Source organism: Canis aureus, chromosome 25, assembly GCF_053574225.1.
Source record: "Canis aureus isolate CA01 chromosome 25, VMU_Caureus_v.1.0, whole genome shotgun sequence".
NCBI lineage: Eukaryota > Metazoa > Chordata > Mammalia > Carnivora > Canidae > Canis > Canis aureus.
Window position 1 is genome coordinate 3,216,792 of NC_135635.1, and position 17,543 is coordinate 3,234,334.

The 17,543-nt window shown below is 41.1% G+C and overlaps 1 protein-coding gene across 5 annotated transcripts in view; it reads right to left on the reverse strand.

Moving 5' to 3' along the window:
- SCN8A (sodium voltage-gated channel alpha subunit 8) overlaps positions 1-17,543 on the reverse strand; it is a 179,016-nt gene that overhangs the window by 33,025 nt on the left and 128,448 nt on the right. For all 5 annotated transcript variants that reach the window (XM_077869992.1, XM_077869988.1, XM_077869993.1 and 2 more), the window contains exons 14-17: positions 14,070-14,308; positions 7,291-7,464; positions 4,450-4,806; positions 318-788 (exon numbers count right to left, since the gene is read on the reverse strand). In XM_077869992.1, coding sequence (XP_077726118.1) covers positions 318-788; positions 4,450-4,806; positions 7,291-7,464; positions 14,070-14,308 — 1,241 coding nt within the window. The remainder of the gene's footprint in view (positions 1-317; positions 789-4,449; positions 4,807-7,290; positions 7,465-14,069; positions 14,309-17,543) is intronic.

A 17,543-nucleotide genomic window follows, 5' to 3' on the forward strand; every position in this document is an offset into this window, starting at 1 on the left:
GTGAGTGATCCACCCTAAACAAAATGTGGCTCAGTGCTCCAGCTCAGCCAGATTAATGTCAGGGAAGTCCTTGAGCGTTCTGCTCCAGCCTCTGAGATGATCCAGCAGCAATGGACATAGGTCTAGGAATATCTCAGGATACTAGGTCACCTAAGGAAGGTCTAGAATGACAGAGAGTATTAGGGTTGGTTCTCAAACCTAGCTGGCTATTCCATAATCTCCCTACCAACCCCATAACTGAACCAGTCCCTGGAGGTGACAGGGCCCCTTTTTGTCCCCACACAGAATCACAGTTGAGTTTTGGACTGGGGCCTTACATCTTTGCTGCCTTCAGGATCCGACTCGCTGCTAACATCCTCTGTGTTAAGATTCTCAAAATCAGACTCGCCTACAGCAATGGGCACCCGCACGGTCAAGTTGGGATTGTTGATGAAGGACATGTGGTCCTCATCAATGATATACTTCTCCACGCTGCTGCCAATGCCACTGGTTGTGCCATTGCCATTCTTCTGGAAGTCACCATTCCGGTGGATGTCTGCACCAGTGTGGTTGGCGATACAGTTGGCCTTCTTTTCATATAGCTCATCCAGAGGCTTCACTTCATCGGCCTCACGCTGCTTCAAGTGAGCCTGCATGAAGGCGTGCACTTTCAGTTTGGCCCAAGCCACCCCCTTCTTGATCCGGATTACTGAAATTTGAAGGTTGTTCATTTCCCCATCATCGTCTGTTGCTGCCAGATTGTCTGCGCTGAAGGAGCTTAGGAGCAAGGCCAGAAACAGGTTCAGCACCTGTACCAGTGGCAGTAGGAGAAAGGAGAGTGAATGTTGACAGTATTAGGGAAAGTCATGCACTAAACTAGGGTTAAAACTTGAAAATCCACAGACTTATGTGACAGGCACAATAGTTTCTACTATGTTTGGTTTGACCCACTCAGTGTTTTAAATGCTCATGTCACTAAGTGGACATTAAAACATTTTTTATTGAAGTGTATAATTAACATATAGCGTTAGTTTCAGGTGTACAATATTCAACAACTCTACACATTAGTTCTCACCACAATAAGTGTACTGTTAATCCTCTATTTCACCTCACTCTCCTCTGGTAACCACCAGTTTGTTCTCTGAATTTAAGAGTCTGGGTTTTTGTTTTGCTGTTCATTTGTTTTGTTCCTAAATTCCACATATGAGTGAAATCATATTTGTCTCCCTCTGACTTATTTCACTTAGCATTATACCCTCTAGCTCCATCCATGTTGTTGCAAATGGCAAGATTTCAATCTTTTTTTATGGCCCAGTAATATTCCATTTATACAGATACCCCATCTCTTAATCTATGGGTGGATACTTGGGGTGGTTCCATATCTTGGCTATTGCAAATACTGCTGCAATAAACATAGAGGTGCATGTATCTTTTCTAATTAGTGTTTTTGTTTTCTTTGGGTATATACACAGTGGTAGAATTACTGGATCATATGGTAGGTCTATTTTTAGTTATCTTTTTTTTTTAAGAATTTATTTATTTATTCATGAGAGACATGACAAAGAGGCAGAGACACAGGCAGAGGGAGAAGCAGGGAGCCTGATGCAGGACTCGATCCCAGGACCCTGGGATCATGACCTGAGCCAAAGACAGATGCTCAACCACTGAGCCATCCAGGTGCTGCTCTATTTTTAATTTTCTGAGGAACCTCGATACTCTTTTCTACCAAGTGGGCAGTTTGTTTGGTTTTGGTTGTGATACAAGTTTATAGCACCTCTTTTCTTGGTTCTCTTATAGTTTTACATACATATATATGTACTCCCAAATATATTACTTTTCTTATAATAAGAAAAAGCAAAAACTATCCATTTTGGGAGAAAATTCCCCCTAATGAGGAAAAAAAATGGACACGGCTTATTGGGAGGATCGAAGAGGGTACAGATTCCATGTATTCACAAGCAGTGGGTGTCTTGGAGAACCCACATTAGAAAAACTAGGCTTGGAGAACCACATTTTCCTAACAAATCAAGAAAGTAGAACTGAAATATAGTTCATGTTATCCTAAGAACTAGCTTCCTTTGTTTTCTTAACATTTATCAAAATAAAATAGTTTGACCAGTGATGGTGACTTCTATGTTCTGTTTAATATCTAACTGTCTAATCATCGATGCAAGCTTTATTTATGTTTTAATATCCTATTTTACCACATTGGACATTAAGATTAATTAATTTATTTTTATTAAGGCTTACTTTAAAAATTGGGAGTTGTTCACTTCTTGATTTACACCTGCCCTTACTGCCCGGCCCTTACTTTGTCTCACTTCTGAAGAGTAAGCAATACATTTTAGGTGGAGATGTTAGTATGTGTAGAGTGAGAGGGATGGAAATGACAAATGAACTATATATATGCAAATTATTTGGGCCATTTGTAGAATTACAAAGGAATATGGTTGGTAAAATGGGGGTGAGTTGAAGGAGCTTTGAAGGCCAGGCTGAGGGATTTGAATTTTATTTAATTGGATCTACTACTGGTCTTTGAGTAAAGAATAACAGATGACAGAGATCTGAGAAAATTATTTCTATCAGCTATATATGCTAGAGTTGTTAGTTGCATGAGTTAACAGGGGTCTGAATTAGGCTACTGTAATCTCAAGCCTTAGAATGCATGAAAATCTCCTGGGGTGGGATGTATGAAAAAATACATACTTCCTTGGCCTCACCTTTAAGATTCTGATTCAGTAGATCTGGTATAGGGCCTGGAACTCAGCCTTTTTTTAACATGTGAAATTTGGGTAGCTGTGATCTTCAGACCACACTTTTAGAAATACTGGATTGGGGGGGGGGTGCATGGGTGGCTCAGTGGTTGAGCGTCTGCCTCCAGCTCAGAGTGTGATCCCAGGTCCGGGGATCGAGTCTCACATCGGGCTCCCTGCATGGAGCCTGCTTCTCCCTCTGCCTGTGTCTCTGCCTCTCTCTGTGTCTCTCATGAATAAACAAATAAAATCTAAAAAAAAAAAATACTGGATGGATTATAGATATGGAAAGGACGGGGCAGATCTTATAAATACTACAAAAAAGATGTATGAAAGGGACCAGATAATTTAGTGGGAAGGGAAAGAAGAGAGTCAGAAGAGACTTATAGTCACAGATTCCTAGAGACTAGGTGGGCAGAAAGACTGAACCTGGAAAAGTGTCATCCAAAGCAGAAATAATACTGCATTTTGTCATGTGCTCAGGTTGTCTGTAGAGAGTCAGGGGGAGAGGATGCAGAGACAAGTGATAAGAAGGGAATAGAGAAAGGGGTATGAGGTCAGGGCTGGGAAATGTGGATCCCACTATGCACCGGGAGGCAATAGCTGCATTCACTGAGGAAATGGGAAGTGGGAAGGCGAGCGGGAGTAGGACTGCGGGAAGGGGGGTCAGGAATGGAGAAAGGGAGGGATTACAGAAAACATCAGTGTCTATTTTTATAGATCATAAAAAGAACAGCTGGTTCAGAGGCTGGTGAGCAGGAGCCCTCTCCTGGCATGCTTCTCTACAGCACAAAAAGGAGACTTGCTCTGGATGATCTGACAAGGGGTCACACTGGGTTTCCTTCTTCTAGCGCCCCCTGCTCTAGACTTGTGCCTCATCTGAAAAATAAGGACTTAAATTCTAGTGTGAATGTCAAACACCTGGAGACTCCTGCTAAAAATGCAGATTAGTTCTGGGGAGGGGCCTAAGATTCTGCATTTCTAACGTACTCTAAAGTGATCTCACTATTGCTAGTCCTCTGACCACACTTTGAGAAACACGGTGTCAAAATTTCTGTTGGTGAATATTCTATATACAGAGGCAGAAGACCGTAGAAAGACAGATTAAAGCAAAAAAAGTGATTTGCCATTTATACAAGTTAGATAAAACCCTCTAATGGTTTAAATCATTGGTTCTCAATGGAGGGCAGTTTTGCCTCCTAGGGGACAGCTGGCAATGTCTGGAAACATTCTGGGTTGTCATAACAGGGTGGGGGGGGTGTTACTGGCCAGTAAACAGTAGAGGCCAGGGTTGCTGCTAAACATCCTACAACACAAAGGACAATCCTACAACAAAGAATTACCTAACCCAAAACGTCAACAGTGTCAAGGTTGAGAAATTCTAATTTAAATGAAGGAAACCTCTATAGTAGAAAAAGCATAGATTTTGTGGTCCAGAATCTAAAATAAGCCCATTTCCCTGACTTCAGGAAAATCATTTAACTTTGCTGAGTTTTGTTACCATACTATGAAAAAAGGTTGACAGTGGGGTTTATGACTCAGCAGGTCTCTGTAAAGAGAGTCTCCTTTCCTTCATTTGTACCTTAGGGTTCTTAAACCAAGAAAGAATAAAAACTAGCACAGACATGAAGTTAGTAAGACCATGCCCACTGGGCTTCTGGGTCAAGGGTAAGATGTTCTGGGCAAAGACTGAAAAATTCTACAAGTTAGTACTAACCACCAAGTTGCCAATAACCATGACCATCATGAAGACAATGAGGCACATGGCCTGGCCTGCCACCTCCATGCAGTCCCACATGGTCTCGATCCACTCCCCACACAACACTCGAAAGACAATGAGGAAGGAATGGAAAAAGTCATTCATGTGCCAGCGAGGGAGTTCACAGTCCTGGTTGATTTTGCAGACACATTCTTTGTAGCTTTTTCCAAAGAGTTGCATCCCCACCACAGCAAAGATGAAGACAATAATGGCCAGCACCAGGGTCAGGTTGCCCAAGGCACCCACTGAATTTCCAATAATCTTGATCAGCATGTTCAGGGTGGGCCAAGATTTGGCCAATTTGAAGACTCGGAGCTAAGGGGAAAAAAATCAAAACAAAAATCAAATGATACTCAATCCATTTTCTTACCATACAGCTAAAATACAAACATATAAAATTAGCGAGATCAAGCTAAATTTATTGAGCATTGTTGGGAAGTTCCCAGGACTTTTAACTATCTTAGATTAAAATGAGAGAATGTGAGGCATAGACAGGGAAAATGGATTAATTCCACAGTAAGTGAAAGACTTACATTAGGAACCAAGAATACTGCCTCTAGGCCCTTATATTAGTCCCTGGTTCAATCCACTTTTTATTTTTTAATTTTAATTTTTTAAAGTAGGTTCTATGCCCAGCACAAAGCCCAGTGGGAGGTTTGAACTCACAACCCTGAGATCGAGACCCGAACTGAGATCAATAGTTGGACACTTAACCAACTAGGCCACGCAGGCACCCCTCAATCCACTTTTTAAGAACCTATACATGAATATATCCTTTTGCTATTGATTTTCCCTTGACTTCTCAAGGAACGTTATCAAGGAAAATGTGAGCTGTAGTGAAGCAAAAGATCAGGATCGTAAGGACAGTGAAAAATAAGTCATCTGTTTCCTTAAAAAAAACATGCATTTAAAAATTCTAAGTATCTCTCCTTTTGCTTGCCAATAAATATTCAATAGCTGACAGGAAATGTTGGGATATGCTTGGAGTAATTTGGAGGAGAAGCACAATGCCTTAGCAGAAGCAGTTCCACATATATCAAACATCTTATGAAAAGGGCCTATAATGATATTAATTCAGAGGACAGAACTTCTGTTACCTGCAATCATGAAATTTCTATATTCTGTAATAAATGATTTACAAAGTCTTATCTAATATTGAGAATTATAATGTATAAAGCCCATGATGAAATGATAAAAATGAGATCATCTTCAGACGTCATAAGTTAATAACTAACACATGATATAATAGGAATTCTGGTAGAATGGCAACAGCATGGATTGGAACATTCTTTTCCTGTTGAAAGTCTGAATCTTATCTGAGAGTTCAAGATTTACCAGGTGTTTCTCTGTGTGAATATCTGGATCATTTATATTTTTCCTTCTCTGATTGGCTTTTTAGTTATTAGGAATACTACTGCTAGGGCTTCTACCTCTTAGTCCTTCATCTCATCTTCCAGATAACAAGAATGATTTTTTTTTTTTTTAAAGGGAGTGTTTAATTTTTTTTTTTAATTTTTATTTATTTATGATAGTCACAGAGAGAGAGAGAGGCGCAGAGACACAGGCAGAGGGAGAAGCAGGCTCCATGCACCGGGAGCCCGACATGGGATTCGATCCCGGGTCTCCAGGATCGCGCCCTGGGCCAAAGGCAGGCGCCAAACCGCTGCGCCACCCAGGGATCCCCAAGAATGATTTTCAAAAAGTCTACTGTGGGCTAGATCCTAAGATCCAACCAAAGACTAGTAAGCAGAGGTTCAAGAAACTTGACAGATGTTACTTGTGACTTGGACTGAGCAAGACCTCTATTGTAGAAATAGTTCCATTCTATTCCAATTCTCTTTCAATATGCTGAATATTCTGATGAAAAAACCTAAATCCCTTTCAGTTACAAGTGCTTAGGTATTTTTCCCAATAGGGAGAGAAAAACCTAGGCCAGTTCTGATGCTCTGAGTGGATACCCTGGAAGTAACTCAGCTTCTCAAGGGACTTAAACAGGTCATTGCTTATGCCTATGTTTATGGGAAGCTATTTTGAGGATACCATTAACTATTCTTTCAGGGTCCCTGGGTGGCGCAACTGTTTGGCGCCTGCCTTTGGCCCAGGGCACGATCCTGGAGACCCGGGATTGAATCCCACGTCGGGCTCCCGGTGCATGGAGCCTGCTTCTCCCTCTGCCTATGTCTCTGCCTCTCTCTCTCTCTCTGTGACTATCATGAATAAAAAAAAACAAAAAACAAAAAAAAAAACAACTATTCTTTCAAAGTCATTTTTAGTAATTTTAACATTAACTTCTTCAAATATATTACAAAATCTTTCTCAGCTAATGTTATGGGAAAAAGTCAATGTTCAAAAATTAATTTCAATATAATTTTTTAAAGTATTATTTTATTCCCATTTTCTGGGAGGGGTCACCATGATGGAAGAAATGAGAGACATCTTTGAACAAGGAGAAATTACTGCCATTTCAAGGACATGTCCAGATAAAGAAACAGATTTACTAGCAAATTCATTAGACCTCAGAATAACCCTTAGGAATCCTTCTTTTTCATCTTTTAGGTTAACTATTATTTTCTGAGGAACTTCCTAAAAACGACTTCTGTTTGCTGATTAATATTAAAAATGAACTTCTATATTAGGAACTTAGCAGAAAAATTGCCAAGATTTTACTATCTAATCACCAACAGGAATCATGAGAATATAGTTAGGGATTTTTTTAAATCATCAAATTAACTAATGCAAAACTTTTTTAGTAGCTGCAAGATAGGAAATGTAAAAAGAAATTGGAGAAATATGGAATACCAATCGGAAAGATCGCAGCACCGAAAGCCCCTCCACGTCTGCTAGACCCAGTTCCATTAAACTGAGGGAGACAATAAATCCGTCAAAAATGTTCCAACCTTCTTGGAAATAATAGTAGGGATCCATGGCTATGAGCTTCAGGAACATTTCCGCTGTGAAAATTCCAGTGAAAACCTAAAGAGGGGAAGGCAGGGGGTAAGGAAAAGAAATAATAGAAAGAGAATATCTTTATTATTATCTTTGAATACCACATGTCCAAGAAGCATCAACAGCTAGTCCGGTTAAATTGTACATCTGAAGACATCAGCACTTAGATGTCCCATGACTACTCCACATGAGGCAAGAGATTCTTGTTTTCCTTTTGAATCAAGTATTCAGTTCCAATATTCTCATCTTTGTTGCCAGAATTACCTAATTCACGTTGTTCAAGAGTACATTTAAAAAACTATTTTAAGCATAGGAAGACCACACAGTGGCTCCTTCTAAAGGGTCAGCAGTCACTTTGAATGTTTATGTTTGGGATGTTTGCCTAGAAAAACAACCTACTCATTGAATTATATTTTAAAAAATATAGCATTATTCCTGATTTGATATTACGTGCCTTATCAAAGCTTGACGTATGCTTCAGAGTTTCTCATTTTAAATTGTAAAACCAACAGAACACTCCTAGAAGCATGCAAATACAGGAAAAAAAAGTATAGTTTCATCATTTTGCATACAACCATCATTTTTATGTACTTTGTTTTTTTTTCAAATGCACATATCTTTTGACAGTTGTGAAATCATAGAGTACACAGTATCTTGGGTCTTATTTTTTACTTATATAACTCAGTCCACGTTGCTATATAGTCTTCTTAATTCCCATTTATATCACTTATATAAAATTCTACTGAGTATGTCCTCCAAGAATTTTCTTTCCTTTTTTCTAAGATTTTATTTAATTTAGAGAGAGAGTGCAGGGGGAGGGGCCAAGGGAGAGGAAGAAAGAATCCTTACTCCCCACTGAGCAAGAAGTCTGACAAGATGTGGGGCTTGATCCTAGGACCCTGAGATCATGACCTGAGCTGAAATCAAGAGCTGGCCACTTAACTGACTGAGCCATTTAGGCACCCGCTCAAAGAATTTGCTTATTGTTGGAGATGTTGGTGCTTCCTTTTGATTTTTTCAATATGATAATCAATGATGTAATAACTATTTTAAGGTTTGGACCTCATTGGCTATGCGAATGACTTCTTCCCTGTGTTAGAGGACTCCCACTTTTCTACCTTTCAGAGCACCCTGTGTTTCTTAATGCCTTCTGTATCCCTCAGGATAACATAATGCGTAGTAAGAAAGTAAAATCCCACAAATGCCAGTTTCAACAAGACCAATACCTTCATTGTAGGCTAACCACACACCATCAGACTCTTATTGAATATTCTGATTTTAGAGGACTGATATGTAATAGGTTTTAAACTCATAATAAATCACTGCCTGCAACTACCTGGTTACCAAGTTTACAAAGGAAGGATTTTAAGAAAAACTTTGAAGATACAGTCTGAGGACAGAATTGGAAATAGTGAAAAATACTTAGACTACAGACACTGTTTTGAAACAGACTCAATGAATGTATAGCAATGACAAAACAGAATGGCATGATGGAAATGAAAATGGCTACGTGGGCTGTAAGGTTTTGTGTCCGTATACTTTTCCATGGCTCCCCATTTTTTTCTAAACTGAAGATGCAGTATTCTAGAAGTGAAAGAAAATATTCTCTAGAGAGGTCCAGTTAAGCAAAATCAAAGTTCAGGGTACACACTAAGCATCTACAGATGGAACGTAGCTGTAAGTGAGGGCAGCTAATCAATTTCCCCACAGACATTTTACCCTCAGCATAAACCCATGGAAGGTTTCTCTATACAGAAATGTTAGTCTGCTTACTGCACACTAAGTAGAGACTGTCTACTTTTGGTTGCCGTCCCACTGTTTCTGGTGAACACACAGGAAATGCTCAGTAATAAGCCCTGGCTAACTGATCACAGAATATTTATACTGTGGGAACTCTGGTTCCTAAGATAAAATCAACAAGGACACAGTTACTGTTGCCTTTCAATAGGATGAATGGCACCCAGATGCCTGACAGAAATGCCCATGACAGAGGTCAGCAACCATGTTATTTCAACATATAGTGATTGCCACCAGTTGGGGTTTGTTGGTATGAAAGAGTAACTTTTTTATAAATGGAAAAGAGCAGACGTAAGGCTATTCCTATGATGCCATTCTAATTTGCACTGTGGTATGCTTCTTGAGAAGGAGAAAAAAGGAGAATTATAAGCAGCATGTCAATCGACGATCGTACATAAATGTCACTCTTGTGAGTGTCCTCAAATATTCCCCTAGGAACTTATTCCTAGGCTCTAGGAATGGCAGTTCTCAAAGAAAGTGGGACTGGGGTGTCAGGGCCTGAGAAGCGTGGGAAGAGGGTCTCTAGGAAGGACACTGATATGGATGCTGGGGGTCTAGAACAGGGAGCCAGATCTTGAACAGGGTGAGGAGGATAATCACTTTGCAAGAGGTAACGGTGGCTTTTTTATCAAATAAATACACTAAAGATAGCAGCAACCAGGTGTCTTTTTGTCAGAGGAGTTACAACTATAGAAAGGAAGAAATCAGAATGAATCTGGTAATGTGGGACTAGAATAAACAGCCAGCCCCATGCTGAGAGGGTCCAGTCATGTACACTGATTGCTCCAACAGATCTTGACTTCTAAATATCATTTTTCACTACAACAACCAGGGCTCCTTGAGAAATGGCTGATCCAGGCCTGAGATGGGAAAAATATAAAATTAGCTTGGAATAGTCTGTAACATCAGAAAAAAAAAAAAAAAAAGAAGTAATGAGGATATGTTGATAGGACACAGAAAATAGCTTGAAGGAAATCCCAGTGGCCAAATCAGGAATGTTTAAACATTTAAATAAATGATGACAATGGATTATAACCCACTAGATAAAACTGAAAGCCATGAGTCTACGTTGATATAAATAATCAAAAGTTAAATGAAGAACAGTAAATTTAGACCATTTCAAAACATCTTCACAAACACTAATTATAAATGGAAAAGAATAACTTTACAGGGGAGAAGCCTGGAGATACCTCCTTTGTCAACTGACCAAGTGACCATCACTACAATGGGACAAACGGAAACCGTGCCACGTGGTAGGTGCAAGGGAAGACAACCTTGCTTGTGTGATACTCCTGCCAAATGTGTAAGCTGAGTCTAATCATGAGGAAGGACCAAACAAACTGAAATTGAAGAAGTTCTACAAAATAACTGGCTTGGAGTCTTCCCAAGTGTCAGGGTCAAAAAACCAATGAAAGACTGAAAAAGTCCGCCAAACTGAAGAAGACTGAAGACACAGGACAACCAAATGCAACAGGAGACTGGAATAGTCTTTTTGTTACATGTTCTTTTGCTACGAAGAACATGACTGGGATTTCTGGAAGAACCCAAAGGGGCCTGAGAATGAAGGGGCTGTGAGGCGCACGGGAATTTCCTGAGTCTGATGGCTGTATTATGGTTCAGCAGGACAGTGTACATGTTCGTAAAACACATGTGAAAGGCTGAGGGGCTGTGTCAGCAACTTACTCTCCAAAAGAATGCTTTAGACTGTACTTGAAACCTTTCTCTAAGATTGGGGTTGCTTAAAAACAACAACAACAACAACAACAAAACACAACAAAACACCTTATAAACTCACAGTTGTGTTCAAATGGTTGCAAAAAAGGGAAGAAAAGAATCCTTACGTTTATCTCCTGAATAAAACAAAAGCTGTAGAAGTTACATAGCCTCCCTGGACTTCCATTTCCTCCATGGAACACGGGGAGTGGATAGAATTATCTTTAAGGTTCTTCCTCTTACTAACGTTTTTCCTGTGGGGAGGGTGGGAGAGGCAGGAGGGACCTTTGCTTTACAGAAAACTGTTCTCTTCTGCCATCAGAAACTTCCACCTTTACCTATGGACAAACACAGCTCACTTCACTGTCTGAGGAAGGCCTCAGGGTTCCAACCGTGAGACAAGGTTGTATCTCATTTCACAAGCTGGTCAATCTCACTCTTTTCCATCTTCCTTTTCTCAGGTTCAAAGACTCTCTCTAGATGTCCAAACCTTTGGGAGCTCCTCTCTGCTTAGAATGGATGCCGCCTGATTCATGAGTCATTTAATAAAGCCAATTAGATTTTTAAAAAAATGTCCAAGCCTTTGGAAATTCTTTTACTGAATTATACTAATATAGTTCCTATGATTTGTAGAGTATATTTCGCTATTCTAAAAGCTTATCTATAGGTTCTCATTTTATCCTCCCAACCTCTGGTGACATGGTGTTATCCTCATTTTATAGATGCAAATATTTGTGGTCAGAAAGGAGTGGCATATGTAACATTAGTACATTCAAAACAGAACTCTTGATTTTATTATTATTGTTTTTAAAGATTTTATTTATTTACTCATGAGAGACACAGAGAGAGAGGCAGAGACACAGGCAGAGGGAGAAGCAGGCTCCATGCAGGGAGCCCAACGTGGGACTCAATCCTGGGACTCCAGGATATTCACTAAACTGCTGAGCTACCCGGGCTGCCCAGACCTCTTGATTTTAAACTCCAAACCTGTTCTTTCCTCAGTCATCCTATTTCCTCCACAGCTACTAAACTTCCAAATCTAGGTACCAGTCTTATTTCTTCCCCTTCACACTCACCTCCAAACTACTGGCCAAAGTATCCTGAACCATTCACTATTTTCCATCCCCACTAATTGCAGGTTTATAATTCTTTACAGTCCCTTGAAAACTCTTGCCCCCAGAGTGCTTTTTCATTTTAGAACTGTTTTGGTTGGGTTGCTTCAGAAAGTCCTTGAACATTAATTGCTGACCTTCCCTCTCTCCTCTTTCTTCATGATGATACTGAGCAAAGTCTTCTCAATGCTCATAACTCTAACACTTCTAATCTAGGTGTGACCTTAAGTCTCTACAGATTTTTTCAGAAAGGGAAAAATAATGTTATCTGCTGGCCTGGTCTAAGGGCAATTCTGCTGGTGGTAGGTGAAAAGGCCTCTCAAAATTCCTTTGAAATCAAGGACTGATTCTGTAAAAAGCAAATAAAAGTAAAGACTTTGAGAAAAACAAAACATCACAGGGAAAATACTACCACCATCGGCAAAATTATCAAGTCATACTTTTCATTACTCAACTCTTGGCTAATAAAATAAGCTTGTATCTATATCATTTTGTTGATTGGTTCAAAATGCTGCTTGATGGCCAACCTCCTGGTCATACAGTAAGCCCACTGTTAAGTACCCCCTCAGAGTCAGCAGATTTCCTGGACAGCCTATGAGGATGTCCTGTTTCAAGACGCCCATATCTCATCAGGTTGGGCATGAGGGCTTACATCGAAGCGGTGAGCCTGAAGTATGTCACTAACTCACTAACTCAGACATGGGGAGTGGAAAGATTATAGAATTATCTTGGATGTGTACAAGGGAATGTGACAAGCTGCAAGGACTAACCAGATAAAGCATCTCCTTTGCCACACGTGTTTTCATAATCAGAACTCAAAATATTATAACACTTTAATAGTATATTAGGACTTAATGTAAAAACTCTGTGTGTGAGAGAGATATGTGTATGTATGCATGTGTGTGTGTATGTGTGTGTAGAGAGAGGGAAACAGAGAATACCAGGCAGAGATCATATTCAAAAGGTAATGAACCATCAGATTTAACTTGCTTGGGACACCTGGGTGGCTCAGCAGTTGAGTGTCTGCCTTTGGCTCAGGTGGTGATCCCGGAGTCCTGGGATGGAGTCCCACATCAGGCTCCCTGCAGGGGGCCTGCTTCTCCCTCTGTCTGTATCTCTCCCTCTCTCTGTCTCTTATGAATAAATAAATAAAATCTTAAAAAAAAAGGATTTAACTTGCTCATGGTGAAACTCCTATGGAATAATGAAGCCCAGATGACGTAGAGGATTCTTTTCAACTAAATTTTCTTACCTATCAAAATTCAATCAACTCCTGATCTTTGGACTAAGAAATAAAACAGATAAAATCCCCAAATGACAACTATTTGACTTCAGAATATACTGTGTCATCTATTAAAAAAAAAACCCCTCATTCTTATCTTCTAAATAATATAATAAATTAAATATATGGTTTAAGCTAATGTTAAAGTAAATTTGGCACAGATCAACTAACGGTAGAAACTGGATGAGAGCCCAGAAGTCGGATAGGAGGGGGAAACCAGCCTAGAATTAAAAGTTTCCTATAGATAGGCCCCATATGGGTAAATAATATATCACGGTACAGGCAAATTTATAGTTATGTTTAATGCACTAAAAGAGCTCCCCTATTTTGTGGTAGTTGTTACTGAAGGTGAAAGGGGAAGTGATGTGCTGGAGTAATGCAGGAATCAATGTGAGAAACAGAATGAGGAAAAAAAAGTCCCGAAGTCCTTGGCTCAGGTTGCTGAAAGCAACCCACTGCACCAGGCCTCCCATTCTGTCACCATGGTTGGTTTTCTGCCAATAGCTCCTAAATGACGTCTTCAAAGTTCTTCAGAAAGAGGAAACAGCCAAGGGATCACAACAGTGAGCAGAAGTGGCTGGGGCTGTGCCATATGTGGAAGCATTTGTCTTCCAATTAACTATTACTTTCTTTTCAACTAAACTCCAGCTTCCAGTATCAGAAAAAAAGATGTCCTACAGGCAAAACATGTTCAGATCATAAAATCAGGAGAGAGTGCTCCATCTTACCAGATTTCCTACAGCCAAGACGTGTTCAAATTGTGGTGTCATGGGATGGTGCTCCATGGCCATAAACAGGGTATTCAGGACAATGCAGATGGTGATGGCCAAGTCCACAAAAGGGTCCATAACGATCAAGTTCACGATCTCTTTCAGTTTTATCCAGTACGGGTGACACTCCCAGATGAGGAAAGTATTGGCAAATTTATACCAGCATGGCGGGCACTTTCTCTGTGACTCTTCCAGCTCTGTGTCGAGTAAAGACAAAGGTAGCCCTCAATCACAGTGAGACAACAAAGGGGGTCTCTCCTACTCCTTGCTGGGTCCTTATCGCTGCTATTCACCATGAGAAGAAAGGTGGTTTGAGTACTGACTGTTCTGTGTAGTTCCCCCCACCCCACCCCACCCCATTTTCTTTCCCATGAAGGGAAAGAGGAGGCATGAGCAATACCAGGTCACTTCCCTATTAACAACCATCTGGTCATAACCTAGACTTTGATCTGTTTTGGGAGCGCAGCATAACGGTTAGGAGCTTGGCCTCTGAGGTCTGACTCCCTGGTCCAACCGGCTTCAACACTCACAACTGTGTGATTTCAGGCAAGTTACAGATTCCTCTATACTTCTGTCACCTTATCTGAAATCACACTTACTTTACAGGCTGTGGGAATAAATGAGTCCTATAATCCTCATCCACCGATTAAGGAATAAGCGAGTTGGTAAATGTAAAGTGGCCAGCGCAGTGCGTGGCACAAGGCAAGTCCTCAATAAATGGCACGTTTTATGTTATGCATTATATCATTAAATTATTATCAGAGAAGCATTTAGAAGCGCAGACTCTAAAGCCAGACATACCTGGGTGCGGTACCAGCTCAGACAGTGCTAAGTGGGGGAACCTGAGTACATTATTTCAATCTGCCGAGAGAATTAAATGAGCTAAGATAGGTATAAAGCACCTCAGAACACCCTGGCCTGGGCAGCCCAGGTAGCTCAGTGGTTTAGCACCACCTTCAGCCCAGGGCGTGATCCTGGAGACCCGGGATTGAGTCCCACATCGGGCTCCCTGCATGGAGCCTGCTTCTCCCTCTACCTGTGTCTCTGCCTCTCTCTCTCTTTCTGTGTGTCTCTTATGAATAAATAAATAAAATATTAAAAAAAAGAGAACACCCTGGCCTACAGTAAGTGCTCCAGAATCATTTGCTCTTATTATTATCTTTGCAGCAGAAGCAGCATGGGCAGCCAGGCCACCCTGTGCAGTGTGTGCAGTGCAAGTTAGCAAGTGCACAATTCACAACTGAGGTGGGCGCAAGAGTCCCAGTCTTCTCCCTTCCCCTACTCTTTCTCATTGCCCTTCTCCAATTTCATCCTCCCTCCCTCTTCCCTCCTTTGGTCTCTCTCTTTTAGAAACAGAGCTGGTTAGTTTCCAAGAAGATCTTATGTGATCTTCAATATGCAAAATAACTAAGTCACGAAGGGCTCTAGTTGCGGCAGGAAGAGAAGCCCAGTGTGACAGAATTCTTCCTTCCCTGAGGCACTTTCCCTAGGATCCTGGCATTCTGATGGACATAGACTATCATTAGACCAAGATGATCTCTAAGGTCGTTCACAAAACAAATATAAAAAGGACCATTAGACATTGAAGACAGAGAGCCATTCAGCTGGCAGCCACAACCGTCTAGGCATTAGGCTGTAGGTAACAAAGCCCTGCTCAAGTAGAGTATGAATTATAATAGCTTGGATTACAAAAGCCCAAGGACCTTGACCTTGGAAGATGTTCTTGTAAATGTAGCTTTGAGAACTGGTCAGCATGATAATCCTAGGCAAGGTCTTGGTTCCACGGGACTGGGTAGAGATGTATCTAGCCCACACCCCAACCCAATTCTGCTGAGAAAATCAAATCATTCAGGGAATGAAGAAAAGTTTCCCAACGTTTCACCAAGGAACAAGATGGCTGGCTTAAATGAGTCTTCTTTCCCTTTTTCCAACCAGCTGGATGGTGCCCATGGTGATGGCTTTATTTTAGATGGGGTGCTTTGGTTGGGTTTTTGATTGGCTCCCTGGTTGCTAAGAAAATGGTTGCCTTGGTTTTTCAGATTTAAGGGCCACAGTAAGCGCCACGTGGGAGTCTGCGTGGGAAAGGAAGTCTGTGAAGAAAATTTGCTTTGGCTTCTTCCTCATAGAACTCCCTCCCTTCCCAAGGTAAATTTAGTTTTCTAACCAAAAAAAGAAAATGAAAAGGTTCTCTTATTTCCATAAATTCTTACAGTACATATTTGGAAATTTGGTTCCGTTCCTTTTTTTAATCTCCTCCCTTCTCCAAATGTCTGTTCATGGCACGTGGAGGTTAAAGCTGCGACTGTTCACGTCTCCGACAGTAGACACAATTGTGGTGCTATACGGTGCACTAGGCTCTCAGTCTCTGCCAGATACTGAAGAGGGGTTTCCCTACCCTATGGGGCAAGGAGAAGATTCCTACAGGGATACTAGGGATCTCATCCACATTTTCTCAGGTGAGATCTCAGGATGATCTTTTCCATTCCACAAACGGTAAGGCAATGTGGAGCTTGAGGAGCTAGAAAAGATCAATTAGGTGAATACAGAGGTTTACAAAGTGACTCACAACTTGGCAAACTTTCTCGGCCCCACATGCCTGAAACAGCTAAGAATTTGGTCTGGGAGAACAGGCTAACATACCCAAAGAAATATCCAAATGTTACAAAAAAAAAAAATCTAAATGTTTATGGGGTTCCCCTTGTTTTGCTCCTGAACATTCTTGGAGAGGTTACCATAGTGTCAACCTCAGGGGTGTTGGAAATGGTTTCCAGAGAGGGCCTTGCAATTGCACCAAGATGGTGGTGTCAGTAGACCGTGGGGTTTCTGAATGTAGGGCTTGTCTTGATTCAATTCAACAAATATGAAACACCTACAGTGTGCGAGGTCCTGGGAATACACTGGCATACAAGAGTCCCCACCTCACAGAGCTTGCAGCCACACCACGAAAGACAGATGGCAGTGAAGTTATCGTGCTGACTGATGCTCGGGGCTGGTCAGCTGAACACAAGAGTGACTCAACAAATCGCAGCTGCAACAGTTATGGCCAGTTGCCTCTAGGCAGTTGTTGAAACTGTTTTACCTGGGATCCAGTAACGCCAAGTACCATCACCACTTCTTCACCGACTCCCTCCCCTTCGCTCCTTGGAGAAGTGAGACTGTAGTACTCTCTGCCTACACCCTACCCCTAGTCCTCTGAAATATCCCCAAGCTGATGGCTCTGCTGACTGAATTCAGCTGAGTTTGCTGGATTCCAGGACAGCATGTCTGCCACAGGATAGGGGGGACATACAGCAGGCAGGATTTTCTCATTATTTACATACACACTTCTAGAGTTCTACACTGTGCTTTCTCAGCAGGTAGGTAGAAACCTGTTTCTTTGGTTTGGTAATCCAATGATTAAAATAATGTCAGAGTTTCTTAACTGAAGGTCTG